The sequence below is a fragment of the Lupinus angustifolius genome, chromosome LG06 (genome assembly GCF_001865875.1).
Source record: "Lupinus angustifolius cultivar Tanjil chromosome LG06, LupAngTanjil_v1.0, whole genome shotgun sequence".
In the NCBI taxonomy this organism is placed as follows: Eukaryota; Viridiplantae; Streptophyta; class Magnoliopsida; order Fabales; family Fabaceae; genus Lupinus; species Lupinus angustifolius.
In genome coordinates, this window is record NC_032014.1 from 3,319,883 (window position 1) to 3,338,041 (window position 18,159).

General features: G+C 33.3%; 3 protein-coding genes across 6 annotated transcripts; all 3 read right to left on the bottom strand.

Annotated features, from left to right (window-relative positions):
- Window positions 2,216-4,671, bottom strand: LOC109348993. 2 transcript variants are annotated; one of them, XM_019589630.1, is made up of 3 exons: window positions 4,466-4,671; window positions 2,733-4,008; window positions 2,216-2,651 (listed from the first exon to the last, which is right to left on the bottom strand). In XM_019589630.1, exons 2-3 carry the CDS (start codon window positions 3,673-3,675, stop codon window positions 2,542-2,544), a joined length of 1,053 nt encoding a protein of 350 aa, XP_019445175.1. In that variant the 5' UTR covers window positions 3,676-4,008; window positions 4,466-4,671; the 3' UTR covers window positions 2,216-2,541. The 2 variants fall into 2 exon arrangements, with proteins under 2 accessions (XP_019445175.1, XP_019445174.1); XM_019589629.1 differs by having other exon boundaries at window positions 2,216-4,008; window positions 4,466-4,667.
- LOC109348995 lies at window positions 6,664-8,869 on the bottom strand. The gene is made up of 6 exons (XM_019589631.1): window positions 8,817-8,869; window positions 8,026-8,203; window positions 7,831-7,915; window positions 7,652-7,706; window positions 7,117-7,255; window positions 6,664-6,893 (listed from the first exon to the last, which is right to left on the bottom strand). The coding sequence occupies exons 1-6, from the start codon at window positions 8,852-8,854 to the stop codon at window positions 6,798-6,800; spliced, it is 591 nt and encodes a 196-aa protein (XP_019445176.1). The 5' UTR covers window positions 8,855-8,869; the 3' UTR covers window positions 6,664-6,797.
- On the bottom strand, window positions 12,116-17,331 carry LOC109348991. 3 transcript variants are annotated; one of them, XM_019589626.1, is made up of 6 exons: window positions 17,213-17,331; window positions 16,040-16,236; window positions 15,581-15,651; window positions 13,417-15,072; window positions 13,142-13,310; window positions 12,116-12,911 (listed from the first exon to the last, which is right to left on the bottom strand). In XM_019589626.1, the coding sequence occupies exons 2-6, from the start codon at window positions 16,119-16,121 to the stop codon at window positions 12,292-12,294; spliced, it is 2,598 nt and encodes an 865-aa protein (XP_019445171.1). In that variant the 5' UTR covers window positions 16,122-16,236; window positions 17,213-17,331; the 3' UTR covers window positions 12,116-12,291. The 3 variants fall into 3 exon arrangements, with proteins under 3 accessions (XP_019445171.1, XP_019445170.1, XP_019445172.1); XM_019589625.1 differs by lacking the exon at window positions 17,213-17,331 and adding an exon at window positions 16,959-17,201; XM_019589627.1 differs by lacking the exon at window positions 17,213-17,331 and adding an exon at window positions 16,322-16,952.

Sequence of the window (18,159 nt, forward strand, 5' to 3'; positions counted from 1 at the left end):
TGCTTATGTTCTCATATTTACCTAGTCAAACTTTATTCAGAGGTGAGGCAGTTGATTTAACCTAATCTTGTATTAACAATATTTGGTAAGCATTGAAGGCAAATCCAACTTGTGAGAAGTTTTCTTAATTATAAAACATGGTATGTACCAACTAGAAAAATATTAGTTGATATAGGTTTTAAAATGTTTTACTGACCTATTTGTCAAATTGTTTTTGGTCTTTGCTGATTCTTAAAATTTGGTCGGCAACAGTTTTTTTGATCATATAATTAAGAATAAATTACACTGACACCTTCTATGAGTTTTAGTAAAATTATACAAACCACACCTCATTTTTTTACACCTACACAAACCTCCCATATTTTTTAAGTATCTGAAAATAAATAATGAACCGAAACTATATAATAGATCAAAACATCTATATTTTTACTTACTTTTCATCTTTTATGTCAAAAAACTAAATGACAACCAAAATTATAAAAGATGGTTAAAATAATTTTTTATGTAAAATATCTATGACAGGGGTTAGGGTTTAGTCCATAGCCGAAGATTCCCTTACCCAAAAGACAAAGAAGTAAAGGCACAGACACCTTTGAGAAAGAAAGAGCACTTTACAATGTTGGTCCACTAGTGACTGAATCGGCAATTTATTGCACGTGGATGTAGCAAGTTGTTACATTGTCATTTGCTTTTGCTCACAAAATGTAGTTTACTACTTCTTACCTGTCTTCACACCAACGAAACAAAGGCATTTCCTAACTCCATCACAACTAACACGTTTTATATTAAATTAATCATTAATAAATAAAAATATAGATTTATTATATATATTACTTTTCTTATTACATGAGATGTGTAAATTAATTTTATAAAATATATATTTTCAGCTGCACCAAAATCTAAAATTACATGCTATTTGTTTTTTTTTTGTGCACCGAAATTTACTTACTCTTGTCTCCCTCCTGTTATTCTTAAGTATTTTTTAATATCTTGAATTTTTTCAATACAAAAGGCTATTTTCATTAAAATAAGAAAATTTGATAGTCATTAATTTCTTGTCAGGGTATAATTCATACCATGAATGAGGACTAATCTCTTTTGGATATTATGATTATTTATCTTATAAGTATTGGTTTGAGATATCATTCTTTCTTAGTCTTACAAGATTTATAAGATATATGAATATCTAGTTTTGCTAATCACTATATCAACTCAATGTTGATAAATTAATAAATAATTTTTTTTGTCTTTGCGAGAGTCCTCCCACACTTTTGATGAGGGACTAATGCCCTTCAAGATAAAATGGTTATTCCTTCCACTAGAAGCAAACATCAATCTTATACCATTTGATATCTAAGATCTAACTTTACCTAATCAATAACAGGAAGGCTCCATTAGTAACTCCTGTATTTTTGTATTATAGGCATCTCCTCGTATTTTGGGTAAGGAATTAAACCATTTTAAGGTTAATAGCTATCACTCCCAACAAGTGTCGCTACCAGGAATTGAACCTTCGACCTTAGGGATCCACTGGAGCCTTACACCACTAGACCAGAAGTATTCAATTATTTTTCTATTAACTTATGCATTTTATAATATTTGTATAAACACAATATGTTAACGTTAACTTGTGATTTTTTTCTGCTGTCATTAATCCTGCATTTAATAATATCACTAATTTATTTTTAAATAGTTTTATTACTATAACTCTATGTAAGGAGTAAATACAGTATTAACACTTGTCATGCCACACTTAATTGACTAGCATGTTTAACTTCTTCAGCGAAAACCTTCTAGTTCTGCTCCTCCTTCAATGGATTCTTAATTTAAAAGAAATGTAAGAAACATTGATTCTTGAGAGTTTAAAATAAAATGTCAGAAACATTAATACTTGATAGTTAGATGTATTGTCAATAAAGAGTTTGGTCAGGATTGTATCAATTGTGTAGTGCTCACTGCTGGAATTGTACTGTTTTTCTTTTTCAAAAACATAAGTAACTAGTAAGCTTCATTTATAACATATATTGGTTGTTTAAAGGAAAAGATAATCATGGTGCAATTAGTTTATTGAATTGAGCTAAAGTGAAAATAGAATATCTTGAGCAGCTTAAAAATTTCTAATCAACAAGTCACCATCATGAATCATTTAATCATGTACCACATAATAATAACACAGCAAATAAAACATTTGAAGATAAGGAGAGGGGAAAGAACATCAATAGCTAAGCAAAAATATAAGTAAAAGACCAAGAGATTTCCTGTTTTTATTCTCAACACAAATGCGGGCTGGAATATACCACATGATGAAAAAAGCTGTTCAAGAATTCATTGCATTCACATATCTAAATTCATGCTTTGCTTAACCTTACAAACAACTTTAAATCTAAATTTACATTAAAGTCAGTGCAAATACATTACAAAACCAAAGAAGAAGAAAGATAAAGGCCATATATGTAAAAAAATAATGATTTCTACCTCAACTATCAGCTTTTGTCACAGTAGTGCTAGGTAGCATCCAGTGAACTCAATTCAATCTGAATATTATGACTGCACAGCTTTATTTTGTTTGATACAAGCCAGTGCCTTGAACTCCTGGCATTTCCGCATTGATGTAGCCTCAATTGGCATCGCTCTCTCAGTGGATGGCTCCGCTGGAAACAAAGGTATATTATCAGCAGAGTGATTATTGCTTTGTCTCATTTCAGTCAATGGAGAACTTCTAGCTCCTATACCTTCTTTTGGCTGTGCCCTATCTTTCGAGGTACAAATGCTTAAGGGCAACTTCTTTAGCTTCACCCTTCCTCTCTTCTTTCCCATGGGAGACAAATCTGCAGTATTTTTCTCCTTTGACCGGCTTGTCTCTGCTTCTCCATTTTCTATCTCCATTTGGTTAGACTTATCATATCTAGACCACTTCCTAGATTCCTTACTTGAGCACACTTCTTGAATGGAGCCTTCAGAATCAATCTTGCCCACTATTGCATGCCCATTGTTCAAAGATAAGCAATCTTGTTTAGATTCCATACCGCCATCAGAGCCTTCAGTTGTTTCAAAACTTGAAGAGCTTCTAGGCTTCTTGTGCTTGCTGCCTTTTGAGTTTGGAGAATTCTTCGAGATTCTAGGAGAACTGTTCATGGCTCGATGTAACTTACGGGCCAATTCTTCATCTGTCCCACAACTTTCAATCCGTTGGTTTTTTCTGTACAAGAGCTGAACAGGGATATGCTTCTTCAGCTTGTTCTTTTTCAGATTTCTTTCCTGGATGACTCCCTCTCCAGAGATCGATGCAGCCAAATCTAGCGCACTCTTGGCTGCAGCAACTGCTTTGGCTGCTATTTCAGCCTTTTCTTCCGCTGCAGCTCTTGCTGCCTTTGCAGCCAGGGTTGCAGCCACTGCTGCTGATCTTGAGGCCTCCACGACCTCCTCAGGGGTGAGGTTAGGGTTATTTGAATGAGAACTCAATAAATTCTTAAGCCGGGTTTCAAACTCACTTGAAAAGGAGGACGAGGAAGAGGAAACAGCCTCAGAAATAGTAACATGAGAACCAACAACCACAGATGGAGAGGCAGCGGCATGACCATCTGGGCTCTGTTTTTTCAATCCAGCAAGAAGACGCTTCCGAGGGGGCAAAAGAACATCAGCATCCAAGTGATTGACATCACACACGTTGTCCATACTCCTCCGATAAATTCAATTCAATGCTCACAAAATAATGAACAAATCTCCGCATAAACTAAATTTCAAGTACGTAGACAACCGAATCACACTATTGGGACAATGATTTCATGTTTTTTAGCTGATCTAACTCAAACAACCAATTCACAACCGTGATCAAATGAAAATTTTGAAAACCCTAAAAAAATTCTCAACAAAATCTACACAAACCTAAGACCAACTCAAACCCTAGGTGAGGTGTCATCCTCTGTTTGGTTGTCAGAAACCCTACCCGGAGATAAGAATAAATTTGATTCATAGCCAACACATCCTTCCATTTCACCGATTTGATTCCTAACCAGAAATGGAAGAAGATCAAAGTCAAGTCAAATCAGTCTAGCACATATGATTTACTTTATCAGAATTAGATTCTCTTTAAAAATGAAAAAACCGAATAGCATAAAACATCACTTGTAAATCTTCATCTTTCAATAATTCAGACACATGAATTGCCATAGATGCATAATTCAGCAAAGAACAATACATCAAAGCCAAAAAAAATACTTTGAATTCCAAGCATCAAACTCATGCAAAACAGCTTCATTTTCATAATCATATTCATAATCCAATTCTAAACACGTCATGAATCAAATTTCAAAAAAAGATGAATCAAGAACGAAGGACTATCCAAACTGGTTAAATCTGGATTCAGGAGAATTATGCAAAGAAGAAGAAGAATGAAATGAAATTATGGATCAAATTCAAAGGGAGAGTTAAGGAATATAGAAGCAGGAAGAAGGTCCAAAAGTACCTGATCCTGGTGAGAAGTAGAGAGAGAAGAGAGAAGAGAAGAATAAACGGCGAGATATGATTAGGGTTTTCTCAGTTTCAGGAAGAGAGAAAATAGAAATAGGTGATGGAAGAATTTCCAGAGCTAGGAACACCCAACATCTTTTTTTTCTTCTTTTTTTTCCCCTTATTTTCTTTGTTTGTTTACATAATAAATATGGTGATAGTATTAGATTATGACATGGTTTTATTTTTAAAAGAAATGCATGTATATCAGAAAGTGAAGGAATTTTGGATTGGTCTTCTACAAACACGCCCCAAATTACTGCCCAACTTTTCTCTCTGTAACTAACACCAAAACTTATTTTCCTTTCTTTTCTTTGTTGTCAAATTCCACCATTTCTAACATTCTTTCTCAATTCTCATGTTGTTTTGCATCCAGTTTTTCAACCCCTGTTATTTTATCATGGCTTCTTACTTCTTTTCTTCATTGCAGATTGCAGGATCGATGAACTTAATTAATAGGGTTAATTTAAATAAATATTTGTAAATTATTTATCTAAAGTGTTATTTTCGACAAATTATTTTCCGTGAGGTTCATAGAGGAGTCAAATCCTTCTTCAAAATGATCAAATTCACTTATTTATGTGCCTTTTATTTCACATGAACAATCTAATAATGATACATGGGGTTACGCTAAAGAATATCTAAAAGCACGGTCAAAGAAACTAAACATAAAAATGTACATCAAAAAGCATAATATGTTAGAAAAAATATGAATACATAATAGTGTAAGAGTTTTTTATATTGAAATCATATTATTTGTATTCATTTTTAATCATCATCGACTTTAAAAAAAGTAATCTAAATAAAAAGCTGATGATGTATTGATTATGTATAAATCTTTACGATATCAGTACATAAATATTACACTTAATATTTTAAGTTCAAAGTCTTAAATGTATCACTTATAAAACACATTTTACTTTAAATTTCCTAACCAATACATTTATGACTTAATATTTCTCTAAGAACATTACGTTCTTCTTTTCTTTCGCCTGGCTTTCAACTAATTATTATAGCAATGACCATATAAGTATATAGATAATACGTGTCATTTTATTATGGTCAAGATGATGTTTAATCTGATTTGTTATGAGGATGTAACCTATTTCAAAATAATTATAGCTACAATTCCTTCTCAAAATTGGTATAAATTTTGTTGTTGTTAATTTTAAAACATTGAGTTCAATAAAAAATAAAATTATCATTCTTTCCTCATATTTATTTCTCCCTACTCCCCCCTCGATAATATTGTTGTTCCTGATGAAGGAGTAAAAATTATAACTAAGATATCTTATGATATATATTTAAAAAAAACTATATACTAATATATTATTGTGTTATACCAGACAACTAACTTGGTAAATAAGTTTTAGGTGTAAATAGATCAATATGTCTATATGGATAAATAGGTAGATATACTGTTACAATTATGATTTGTCAAGTTTAAAAGGCTTTTTGAATAGCTTTTGGCTACCAATCTACCATTAGAATGCTCCCTTATGGTTGAAGAGCTAAAAAGCCTAAATGAGACATCACTTTGTTTCCAAGTAAGATATGTGTTTTCATGTTTGTGTGTGTTGAGAGAAACTGCAACATTTATGGCAAATTGAGGAATTTGTTTTGTCGTGCAGTGTGCTACGGGTGACCAAAAACAATCAGATAGTCAAGCTTGGACTAATGTATGATAGCTCTAATAATATGTAGCATAAACTATATAGACAATATGTGTTGAGTGTGCAACAGAGTGTTTATGTTCCGCTAGAGGAAGTTGAGAACTGAGAAACTAAAGTTGATAAAATTCATGCTTTTATGGCAAAATAATCTTTTCGTAATTGAGTGTGCATCAACGAGAACAATCTTCTGTTTTACAAAGTGTATCACTCCATGTGTCACTTGTTGTAATTGGCCAAAAAATAAACTAATTTTATGAGTATTATATGCTACAAAATCAATACATATAATAATCATCATCCCTATAAAAAAACTTTCAAAATGAAAATGATAAATGCTCTTGGCAACTAAATCCAGCATGATAGATACATCGGTGGTATATTTGCAACTGGGCAACATTTTAGTTCCTAAAGTTTGTTTTTGGTGAGATAGAACTGCAGTTGTGCTAATAGTCCTTTGTCATAATACAAATTTCTTCCCCAGTTCGTGGTACAAAAACTAGTGTCAATTAGCCTCTAATTGAATGCCCAGCAGTGCTGAAGTGAAGAGGTACCAAACTTCAACTTGAGATTATATCCAAGGGGTCCTGAACCAGTATCAACATAAGTGTAAATTATTCACTCTTCATGTGTACAAGCCTCTTCTTTACTACCAGTTGCAGCACACAGGGCTTTCCAGACAGGGACCAGCATTTTCACTGGTGGACGTAAGCTCTAAAAAACAAATTCAGAGAGAATTCATAAGTAGACAAAAGATCTCAAACAACATATCTGAATGACATCCCCAGTTAATTGCCTTATGAGAAGACTATTAACTCTTTTTACATGATTAGCCTTCAAAAAATTAGCAATAGTGTTTCCATTTTTAATTTGTTTCCTCTATCTAGGTGAAACAGCTCTCAGAAACTGAAAACTAATGAGAGGAAAATAATTCTACCTTGAAAACTAACACCATTTCTGATTCCCCACGAACAATTAAGGATAGAGTCCAGTAACATGTCACAGCCGTCACACATTCTACTAAAACAGGCTTCAGAATCTTGTCAATAGGAACAAAGCATCGGATGACTTTTCCACTGTAACAAAACATCCGAAGACAAAATAAGAATATGATAGTAACATGTATGAAAATGACATACTGGATTTGCAACAGTCACTATGAAAGCCGAGCAAGATTAACTAGGTCAGTTAGCTGAAAAAGAATTAGGATATATTCATTTTAAATCCATAATGTACTTCAATTATCCGTGCCAAATACAAGCTAGGGAAGCACATCACTTTCATTTTTTTCTCTTAAGCATGAAGAGCTCAAAGGCCCTAAACTAATACGAACATTCCACTCTCCTAAAAGATAGCAATTAAAGAGCACACTATTCTTTCAAACACAAATTATATATTCCAAGATTAGGCTTTACATGTTCTCTAACAAAATGATGAATGTTTTTTAATGAATAAATATAAAAAAGTATTACCTCATGTAGTGAGTTTCAAGCTGTACTCCAAAAGCTGGCATAATCACAACAGACTCTAGGAGCAAATACAAACGTTGTGTAAATGACGAAAAGAAGTTCCATAATTACGACATACATTACAAAATTTATTTTATTGGCTTCCATAGAGTAACCATAAGCCTAGTTACCCTTTTCCTCACCTTTTTTAACAGGCTTCCCAAGTAACAACTTGACAAGAAATATGTCAAAAAGCAAGCTGTAAAAGACAAGGCTAATTGATTTTTCCTGTTAACAGAATGGAATCAATCAATAAAAAAGAGAGGCAAAAGTGTTACAGAAACTGATTATTTTTTTCAAAATCCTTGAGTCATTGAAAATAAAAATAGATGACATACCTCAAGAACAAAGAGATAGATGGAACATGCTAATACCAGAAATGCTAAGGTGTACACAAAGAGAGATTTTGCTATACTCTTTCTTGACACTATATGGTGTATGTCAACATCTTCAGAGGGATATTTCTGATCATGCACATAAATATATCTGGCATTGCTTATTGAGAATTTCACCATTCTGAAACCAAAGGAGAGCAAATAAATCTATCAAGTCTTCATACACTTACACTCTACTCCATAAGAAGAATCAGAATTCTCGGTGATTAAAATTATAACCAATTGTTCATTTACAATAATAATTTGTGTACCCTAAATATGCACCAAGGCTTATTTAAACCTTAAACTCTTAAAGAATTTGAGAGTACAGCTAATGAGGTACTGAATTGAGTCCCTTGCAACTATAGTCTCAACCATACTTACATTGTCACGCCCGGAATTGCAATAGAATGGCGTAGAAATAACTTCCAAAAAAATGGAATCGCCGCCAATTTTATCTAAGTTTGAGGAAAAAAATCATGTTCAAAAAGGAGATGAAGTTTGAGACAAATTAGTGCCAATGTAACATGTTTCACAGGAAGATTTATCAACTCAAACACTAGAAAAGGTACTGTTCCAGTCATAGAACACCATACCACGACAACCTTTATTAGAGGGGACAACAATTCAGTAATCAATAAGGGGAAAAACATGTGAAACCAAAGTGAAACACACAGAAGCTTCTGAAATTCAAATGGCTTAGATCATGAGTCCAATATGAAAAACCATTTAACCCCCAGAGAATGTTATTGTACCTTAAAAAATAAAAACACAGTGCTCCTTCACAAATCATAATCTCACCTAATCAGCCAAATCGAAAATCTTCCAGCTTAAAGCCACATTTATTCCACAACTAAAATTAATAAGAAAAAAGAAGAAAGAAACTAAATCCTCTGTTTGGTAAGAACTAAACGAGTGTACCATAAGCTTATTTACAAAGTGGTATTAAATTCTCATTTGAAAAAGACAGTTTCATGTTACCACCAAAGTAAGCACAGAGTTAAAGAGAAAGAACAATGCATGTTGCATTCAATGTGAAAATAGAAAATAAAATTTAAACGATCTAAGTTGTGGTGGTAGCTTGTTGGTAGCTTAAAGCTTAGTGGTGTTATACACACTTTTCTCAAAAAGAAAACAACAAAACCCAGCAGCTCTCTTCATCCCAAAATCATGTAAATCTTTCCGTCTTATATTATCTAGTGTTAGCATACACTATTTACGACTTAGAATATCTAATCACGTGCATGTAAACAGATTATACAGCAAAATAAATACCTTATAATTACACCAGCAAAATGTGGTATTGAGCTAGCAGATTAGCACAATCGAAATAAAATGAAGCTCCGAACAGAAAGAAAAATCACACAGGTTTATATACTTAGTTACTTACACTATTTGGATCATCCTTTTGAGTAATTTACCCACGTTAGAGATTAAAAAATACACAGTCAGTTATCCACATGCTCGTATTTATGAAAACCCAAAATCCGTAATCATCTAATGAATGGTTATGTTCGATTACATGGCTAAAACCTAACCTCAATCCATCATCAAATGAAAACAACCTAGAGTGACACCCTTCTCGTTTCAAGATCAATACCAATTGCAATAATAGCAAAAGCCATAATAGAAAATGATTTCTGGAAACCCAGTGAATTAAGTGAAGAACAATGACTTTCCCACACACACAAAAAAACCCAGTGAACCAAAGTAACCCAGTATCGAAAGACTAAACTTTTAAACACAAAAGTACTAATCATAATTGATTAACAATAGATGGGTAGAAAAAAATGCTCACTTGGAAGAATTAGCAGTTTCTTCTTCGAGCCACGTGCGAATGTGTTTGACGTTGCGTTTGAAGATAGAGGTGGATTGCTTGACGTCGCTCCTGAGAAGAAGAACAACGGCGCCGACACCAGCCACCGTGATGATGAAATTCGTCAACCCCAATTTCTTTCTACTCCTTCCCACACCGGTTCACAAATGTATCGGCGATTCTTCTTTTTTTTTCTTTCAAAGGAGGAAAAACACGACCCGAGCAGTGGCACATTGGGCCAATTGTAGGCCTCACAATTTGTTAATTTGGCCCATTGTAGGCCTCACAATTTGTTAATTTGGCCCATTGGTCTCGTTCATCAAATTTAAAGTCATATGTATTATATGAAAAATAACATGAATCTCAACTATCAGGTTTTGTCACAGTAGTGCTAGGTAGCATCCAGTGAACTCAATTGAATCTGAATATTATGACTGCACAGCTTTATTTTGTTTGATACAAGCCAGTGCCTTGACCAGCTTTATTTTGTTTCACCCTTCCTCTCTTCTTTCCATGGGAGACAAATCTGCAGTATTTTTCTCCTTTGTCCGGCTTGGCTCTGCTTCTCCATTTTCTATCTCCATTTGGTACCCCGAAAGTGACGTCACTTACTATCGGGTGAGACCGTGAGAGGGATAATCTATTATGCCAAAAAACGGTTGGGTTTATTTTTATATAGTGATGAGTTGCAAATTGCACCCTTGAGCAATTATTAATACAATATAAATAATCTAATAGCAATAAAGGGTTGATTTAATAATATAAGGTTTTATTTATTGTGAGTAACTTGATAATACAAAAAATGATCTAATGAGATTCTCATCATTAATAAGGTATTAATGATTAAAGTTAAATAAATTTATTTCAAATTGTAAAGATGTGATTAAAGTCATTAATCCAAAAATCATCTCATAATTTATCTCATGCTTTTAATAGCTAAAAATCAAAGTAATTCTTATTCCTTAGTATTAGGAAAACAGGTCAATATCTATTGTACTAAAAGAGTTTATTATTTGATATGATATTTTATCTGATCGATTAATAAATATATATTTAAATTTAAAATTTAATAATAAATATATTTTTAATTAATCAGAAAAAATAATACATAAAATAATATATTTTTTTTGACATAAAATGTTGTCGTTAACAAAACATATATAATTCGCTGATTTAAAAAAATAAATCATTGATTGTACAACAAATATTATTCCATCTAATTTAGCTCATGATAAATTCACCGGCAATGCTGCTAATACAACCACTTTTATGAACAGTTATACACATAATTTATAATGAGCATGGAGATCCACCAATAGGTATTGTAAGAGTTGTGTATGACGTATACATCCTTTTATCTTAGAATATATCTTGGAGAATGTAATGTTTGGATAACGTTCATTCACATATTTAATTACAAGTAAAGTTGAATATAATTAAATATAATTGATAGATAAAAAACATCATAAAAATATGATTAACTTTTCAAAAAATATTATTGAAGGGAGATGAGAGAATTAAATATGAATATTAAAGGAAAAGAGCAAGAAACTCAATTTGCTCCCAAATTTGTAAATCCGTGTTAAAATCCAGCATTATAGCTTAAAAAGGAGGTAAGAATATGTTTTCTCTCATTCACATTTGCGCTGTTTTTTTCTTTCCTAACATTCTACCAAACGAGCAAGTCATACTATATTGCCAAATTAGGTGCTCAAAACCAAACACTACCTTAAGATCATAATAATTATTGCTTTAAATATTGATTTTTTTGCATATGTTATTATGTTTGTTGAAAAAAAATATAATTATTTAATTAAATCCTTCTAAAAATCAAAAGACAGTTGAAGAAAAGAACATGTATCTCATGTATGTGTATGTAAAAGACAAGAACATTAAGCCATCAGTTATTTTGGGAGTATTAGGCAGATTATGAAAACCCAAACATTAGATTTGACATATAAAAGGTATGCCAGATGGACACACGCAACATGGTAGCATGTGGAACATTTTCAGGTTACATTCATGTCTGAACATCCAAACAAGTCCGTTCCCGTGATTTCTTTATTTATTATTATTATTATGTTAAAGAAAGTGTTACAAATTTTGACTCTGATTCGTAATATTTGGTGCAGCTACATGCCTCCCTTGATATTTGACTTTTCAAAAGAATAATAACTATTTATAATAACAGATTACCATGAGTTAAATAAAATCAATCAATTTTATGCATGAAAAAATAACCTAATAATATATGCCACTCACGTTCAATATATATTACCTCAATGCTGAAAGCTGCTTCCTGTATCACAAACATTCACACCAAATATGTTATGCTGTTATATGTGTAAAGCCTTGATTCAAGTATGCATACATTTTTAATGGTCATGTAAAATGACACTCCACACTAAAAATCTTTAGAGCATATCCTTTGTGATTTCTTCAACAAGATCACTAGTTATTAGACATTCTATATCTCTTCCTAATAGATTCATCTCTTCATATGTTAATCTAGACCAAGGGATAGACTCCAAATGTTGAGCCACCAAAGTATCAAGTGAATAAGGACATATGTCACATGGAGGATGTAAAGAGATACGGATTATGTCCCATACTAACTTCAATAGTTCCTTTCCATAAGGTGGTAGCATCACTGAAGTGTTGCATAACTTCCTTTTGAATCTAGACCATGTCAAAGGTGGTCCAAGAACTAGTGAAAGTGCCTCATTCAACAAATCAAGTAAAACCTTGTGGTCCTTTGTAGACATATCATTACTCTCCTTGACCGATTTCTTATGAGATGCTTCCACTTCTTCAAAAACTGAGTTGCCAATAGGCTTTGCAAATGTGTCCCCTCTTAATAAAGATTTATCCCATGAACCAAAGTACAGACCAGAAGCAATAAGTAGATCTCTTATGTATGATTCTGCTGGATCCTCTATTTGAACTAATTCAGACTCATCAGGCTCAGCCTCCTGTTTCGTAATGAATTCGTCGACGCTATCGGACTCAAGTTGACTGAGTTTCTTCCTTACCTCTGTCAAATCAACAACCAAACTGATCAATCAGCATTGAAAAATCATATAGCAGTAGAAAGAGGGGGGAAGAGAGAGGTAAGAAAAAGGATGATATTCAAAAGATATATAAAAAAGGATCCAGACATAAGAAATAATAATTCAAGACAAAAGTTGCACATGCAGTAAAACCATAACAAAGATAACATTAACCGTATTTTCTCAAGAGATGAAAGTTATAATTATGTCATACCGTTCAAACCAGAGCTGATATCTCTGAAAACATGGGACACAACATTGTTGTCTCTTGAAGACACATCTGGAGTTGATATTGGACTTAAATATTCTACCTGCCTCCAGAGTTCATCATGAACACTGCTACACACAGATGCAGGACTAGGAGGCACCTCAGTGGAGTTCTCCTAAAAAGCAGATTACAGAAAATATGTTGATAAGATAACTACATATGAAGTATAGTTAAAAATGAAGGTCATGATGGAGAATGGTAGAAATATATATATAACTTACATGCCTATCACCATAGTTCATGAGAACTGTTGGTCCACTTCTGATATCTCTCACCATTGGAACATATTCGTTGACATGTGATTCTGCCATCGACTGATTCCTTTTTCCAAAAATATTCTTTCTTAGATTAAGACTATATCTAAAACTGGAGACCTTTTCTTTAATACTAAATCTATCTTTTCGCCGTTTTTTAACATCAACCGAATTGTTTTCAACAGCTTCAACCTTCCTCTGAATTTGGGCACCAGTAAAAATGTGGCGGTCCTCTAGAAGAAGCTTCCCGAATGACGTTCCTGATCCTGATACAGGAGCAGACAAGGATCTGACAAGGTTCCTAGGGGACAAATCCCTGTGGCAGCGGGGCAATGTATTCCCATCTGGCTCTGGTTCATGCCTGAAAGATCCTGTTTGGATTTCGTTTTCCTCTTCTGAGTAGCTCATGCCATTGGCACACTTGATAATATCTCCTGCATTTAGTCTAACTCTGTGATCATCTAATGCATTAGATCTGGAGTTTCTATATATCACTTCAGGAATGTCAACATGTGTTTCGCATTTCATGATATTTCTTAGCCTCTCCGACAAAAACCTCCTGGTATCTCTATTGATAAATTCTGGAGAACTTGGCCCATGGAACTGCATTTCACTTGTGTATGATCTTGCTGATTCGGAACGTAGTAAATTTGATTCAGTATCTCTGGTCACCGGTTTTACTATATGACAGCCTATTGGTTTATGATCACATGGTTTTTCGGTGTAAGGTGTCTCAATTCCACTTCCTCGAACCACTGAACATTTTTTGGAAGTTTTCCCTTGTTGTAGTTCACATTTCAACCGCTCTTTCACTTCCTCAAGAAATTCTTCTATACTACTCCCTTGTAAAGTACTTGAAGAACTGCTCCAACTCTCTTCATTGTTGCAAATGCTATCAAGACCAGGCTTCAAGATAACTATATGAGTAGGAGAAGAAGATCTATCTAATCTGTTTTTAGATTTCAACATTAAGCACTCCTCAAAGTCTCTACTAAGTGTTCTGCTCCTTGAAGGAAAGGCTTGCTTTGGCATAGTTGGGATTAACTCCGTCATATCACCACCATATTCTGCAAGTTTCTCTCTTGCTGCTCTCCGTGAACTTGCATTATGTGCCACCTTTTCATTGTTCAGGTTTTCTTGAGCACGCAATCGTCTAGGCACACTGCCAATATCAGCAACCTTTGAACACTCCACAAACCTTGCTTCTTGATATGCTTCAAACTCTTTCTTAAATTTCTGGAGTTCCTCTTCCTGAGGATGTTCCTGCGACCTTGCTTCTCGGAAACTCGGGCTCCATCCAGCATCATATCCGTGTCCATAAAGTGAGTCTAATTCCGTCTGCTTAGAATAACTGAAGTTGGAGGAACCCCGACTAATCGAATTGTTTCCATTCATTCCCTTTTTTGAAAGTTTCTTCCCCATATTTTCCCTTATTCTTTCTGATGGAACAGCAGATTTCGTGTCCAGTGGCATCATATCTATCCCCATCAACCTTGCCACAAGGCTTGGCACATTTTGTTTGGTGCTTGATCCTTTGGATAGCTCCTCATTGATCAAATTTTTCATTGAAGCCACATTTGAGTAACAATTATTCTCAGACCAGTCTTCTACTTGATAAGAGTACTGAAAATTCATTTAAGAGTCAATTCAATTAAAAAATGGGAAGAGGGAAACTTGTCATGAAAAAGTTAAAAACCACTAAATTCTACTGCTGTAGATAGAAATGAGAAATGAGATCTCATGAGTTTATTGTCACCCATGTAGTTGAATGTAAAATGAAGGGGGGAAATGAGAAGATTGACTTAAAAACCAGTTTTTAGATTTGTCAATTGAATGAAGTAAAGGGGAAAAGTAATCAAATCCAAGAAACCATCATTTTTAGTGACAACATGTTACAAAGGCTTGGTAAAGTATCCAATCAACCATACAATAAATTAGTGCAGTTTCTACCAAAACACAAGCCATGATCAAGCCCTATCCCAAAACTTTGTAGACCATTGACAAAAGGAAAATAAAGAACATATTGCACAAAATTGCAATGGCCATGGTCACCAAGAATACATGAATATGGGAGGAGGAAAATGTGATAGTGTTTTTAGACCCTTAATATAACTTAAGGAGATAAACTTACTGGTAGTTCTCTTTGTGGATTGTGAGATGTTTCTGCTTGCGAATCCAGTCTATTTTGAGGAGGAGCCAGGCCTGCATGAGGCACCAGAACCATATCATAGAAAAATCAGCAAAATCAATCGATTAAAAGGGACAGACAAAATATGATTTTCAAGACATTTTCAAATATCTTAATTGCTGTAACAAATTAATCAGCCTATTCAATTAGACTTTTTCATCCCATTTAATGGCACAACCAATACCCATTTAAACATTAACTCCTACAAGATTTCACAAGCAAATTAGCTACTAGCAGTTTTTCACTTTCAGGGATGAATCATAAGAAGTTAGTGCACAATTAAGCTTGCCTATAGTTTAACTGTTTATCTACCTCCTAAGAATGTACTTGGTACATAAACCAAAGAAAATCTTTCATAGCAAGAGTGACTTTCTTCTTGAGAATATATAAAACAACACTTACCACCATGATTTTTCTTGTGAGCGTGGACTTTCTTGGCCATCCTCCCCTGATTGAACTCAAAAAAGTGCAACAACCCTCCCATAAGACAATGGGTCTACCAAAAGACTCTTCTGTCCTCAACCTCGGTTACCATGCCTCACACCACATAAATTGCACTGATCTTTTATTTCTTTTGTATGACACAATCCCTTTTTACCCTTTAATGCCACAAGTTACTCGGGTATCAGTTAAAAAGTAGCAAAAGAGTAAAATAAAAAATACATCTTAAAAATGAATAAACACCATTGAGTGGCATCTTATATTTTCATATGTAGATTGTTTTAATTTCTGTAATCAACTAATCTGAACGTTTTTTCTTCTGTAAGAATGAAATCAGTCAATAGCAGTTGAGGCCCCAAATTTTTTTACCAAAACAAAAACTATTGCAGAAGATACCAATCTACATATGAAAGAGAAAAAGGGAAGATGATTAGTGATGAAATGACTGCATGTATAGCAGACTGGTAAAAGAATTCAGAAATCTGAGAAGAATCAAACTATTAGTTGATTCACATCAGTTTTGGATGCTGTGATCATCCATATTCAGAAACTGCATTTTGGGCGTACTAAAATTATCATAACATAAAATCAATCAATAAAAGTAATGGGGTTTATGCATACCAATCTCTTTCAGTGTTATATAGAGATTAAGAGTTTGAAGACTCGTATAAACAGGTCAATATAGAAAAACCTGAAAAACTTTGACTTTCATGCTGAAAACTTTGTATAACAGAAATGCAAACGTTTTTTTGTTGTTGAAGAATCATGAACATGGTTGTGTATAACAAATATTGACTGAATCAAATTTTCATTGCTTTTCTGGGAAACCCAACACATCAGTGAACACATAATAATAAATAAACAGAGTAAATCACCATACCGATAACTTTTGAGAAGCTTCAGAACAAACAACGTATCAAAGTTTAGAACGTAAACAAAAACTCTGAACTAATCGTGCATTGTGAGAAAGGAGAAGATGGGTGTGGTTGAAAAGCAGCAAAGCTTTGAACTTGGTGAAAAAACTGAGATGGGTCGAATGAAAAGGTTGAAAATTTGGAACTGGGAAATTGTACAATGAGGAAGAAATCAAAGATTAAAACTTTATGAAAAGGTAATAATACTAATAAAGATGACAGAGGAAAAAGATTACGAGGTTAGTGTATTGAATGGAAGTGAAGAAGACATTCATTGCTGAAAAATAATCATAATTGGTTGTGTGTGGAAAGCGAAGGGTTCCTTCTCTGTTATTTTGTTTATTAACTAATCATTCTATTTTAATTCTTTTTATATTTTCTTTGTGATAAAATTTGAAGCTAAGCCAGCAGTGATTATGCTGTTAGAGTGGTTTTCTTATAGGTTTGTCTTTTTTCTTCATTGGGATAATATTACTATGCTACACGATTACAGTACTTATTAGGAGTCTTGTTTATTTAAGACTGCGATTGTTTCGGATTCTTTTGGAAAATAAATGCTTTTTTGATATGATTCTGATTTTTTAGCTTCTTAGATAGATTTTTTTTTTAAAGATGAGAGAGAAAATGATAGTTATCAAAATATATATTTTTTACAAAATTATCCTCTGAGATTTTACTAAATCTCTGTCCATGTTCAACTCTCCTTTGGTATGATTTTCATGTAACCTTTTCATCTTTGTACTATTATCTTTGAATAAACATGTAGTGCTAAGAAAAGCTATATGATTTTAATTTTTTTTATAAAAATGATTTCATTATGTGATTTATTTTCAAATTATAACACTAATTTGAGAGTTAATCTCACAGTTACCTCTATGCAAATACTATTTGTTTGCAAAAAATGTAGTCTAAATAAAACAAATATGAAGTGAGAAGTGACAAAGCACAATGTGATAATTGAGGTGATTAGTTAGTACAAGCAACTAACAGCTCAGAGATGAGACAGATACACAGAGGTAGTTGCTTTTTGCAGTCCATATGGCGCCAGAAAAGTTTACCTATCACATTCCCTTTTCTATTAGTTTATTTGTCCTTCACAATCACGCTCATTTATTTTTCTTAATAGTACATAGGTTAATTATATACATTGTTGAGAGAGGAAAAAAA

Coding starts and splice junctions, on each gene's coding strand:
- LOC109348995 (XM_019589631.1), bottom strand. CDS start 8,854: ATGATTTGTGAAGGAGCACTGTGTTTTTATTTTTTAAG. Junction 8,204..8,816: donor CTGTGTTTTTATTTTTTAAG/GTACAATAACAT, acceptor CTTTGGTTTCAG/AATGGTGAAATTCTCAATAA. Junction 6,894..7,116: donor AAATGGTGTTAGTTTTCAAG/GTAGAATTATTT, acceptor TTTGTTTTTTAG/AGCTTACGTCCACCAGTGAA.
- LOC109348991 (XM_019589626.1), bottom strand. CDS start 16,121: ATGGGAGGGTTGTTGCACTTTTTTGAGTTCAATCAGGGGAGGATGGCC. Junction 15,652..16,039: donor TCACAAGAAAAATCATGGTG/GTAAGTGTTGTT, acceptor TGCCTCATGCAG/GCCTGGCTCCTCCTCAAAAT. Junction 15,073..15,580: donor ATCCACAAAGAGAACTACCA/GTAAGTTTATCT, acceptor ATGAATTTTCAG/TACTCTTATCAAGTAGAAGA.
- LOC109348993 (XM_019589629.1), bottom strand. CDS start 3,675: ATGGACAACGTGTGTGATGTCAATCACTTGGATGCTGATGTTCTTTTG.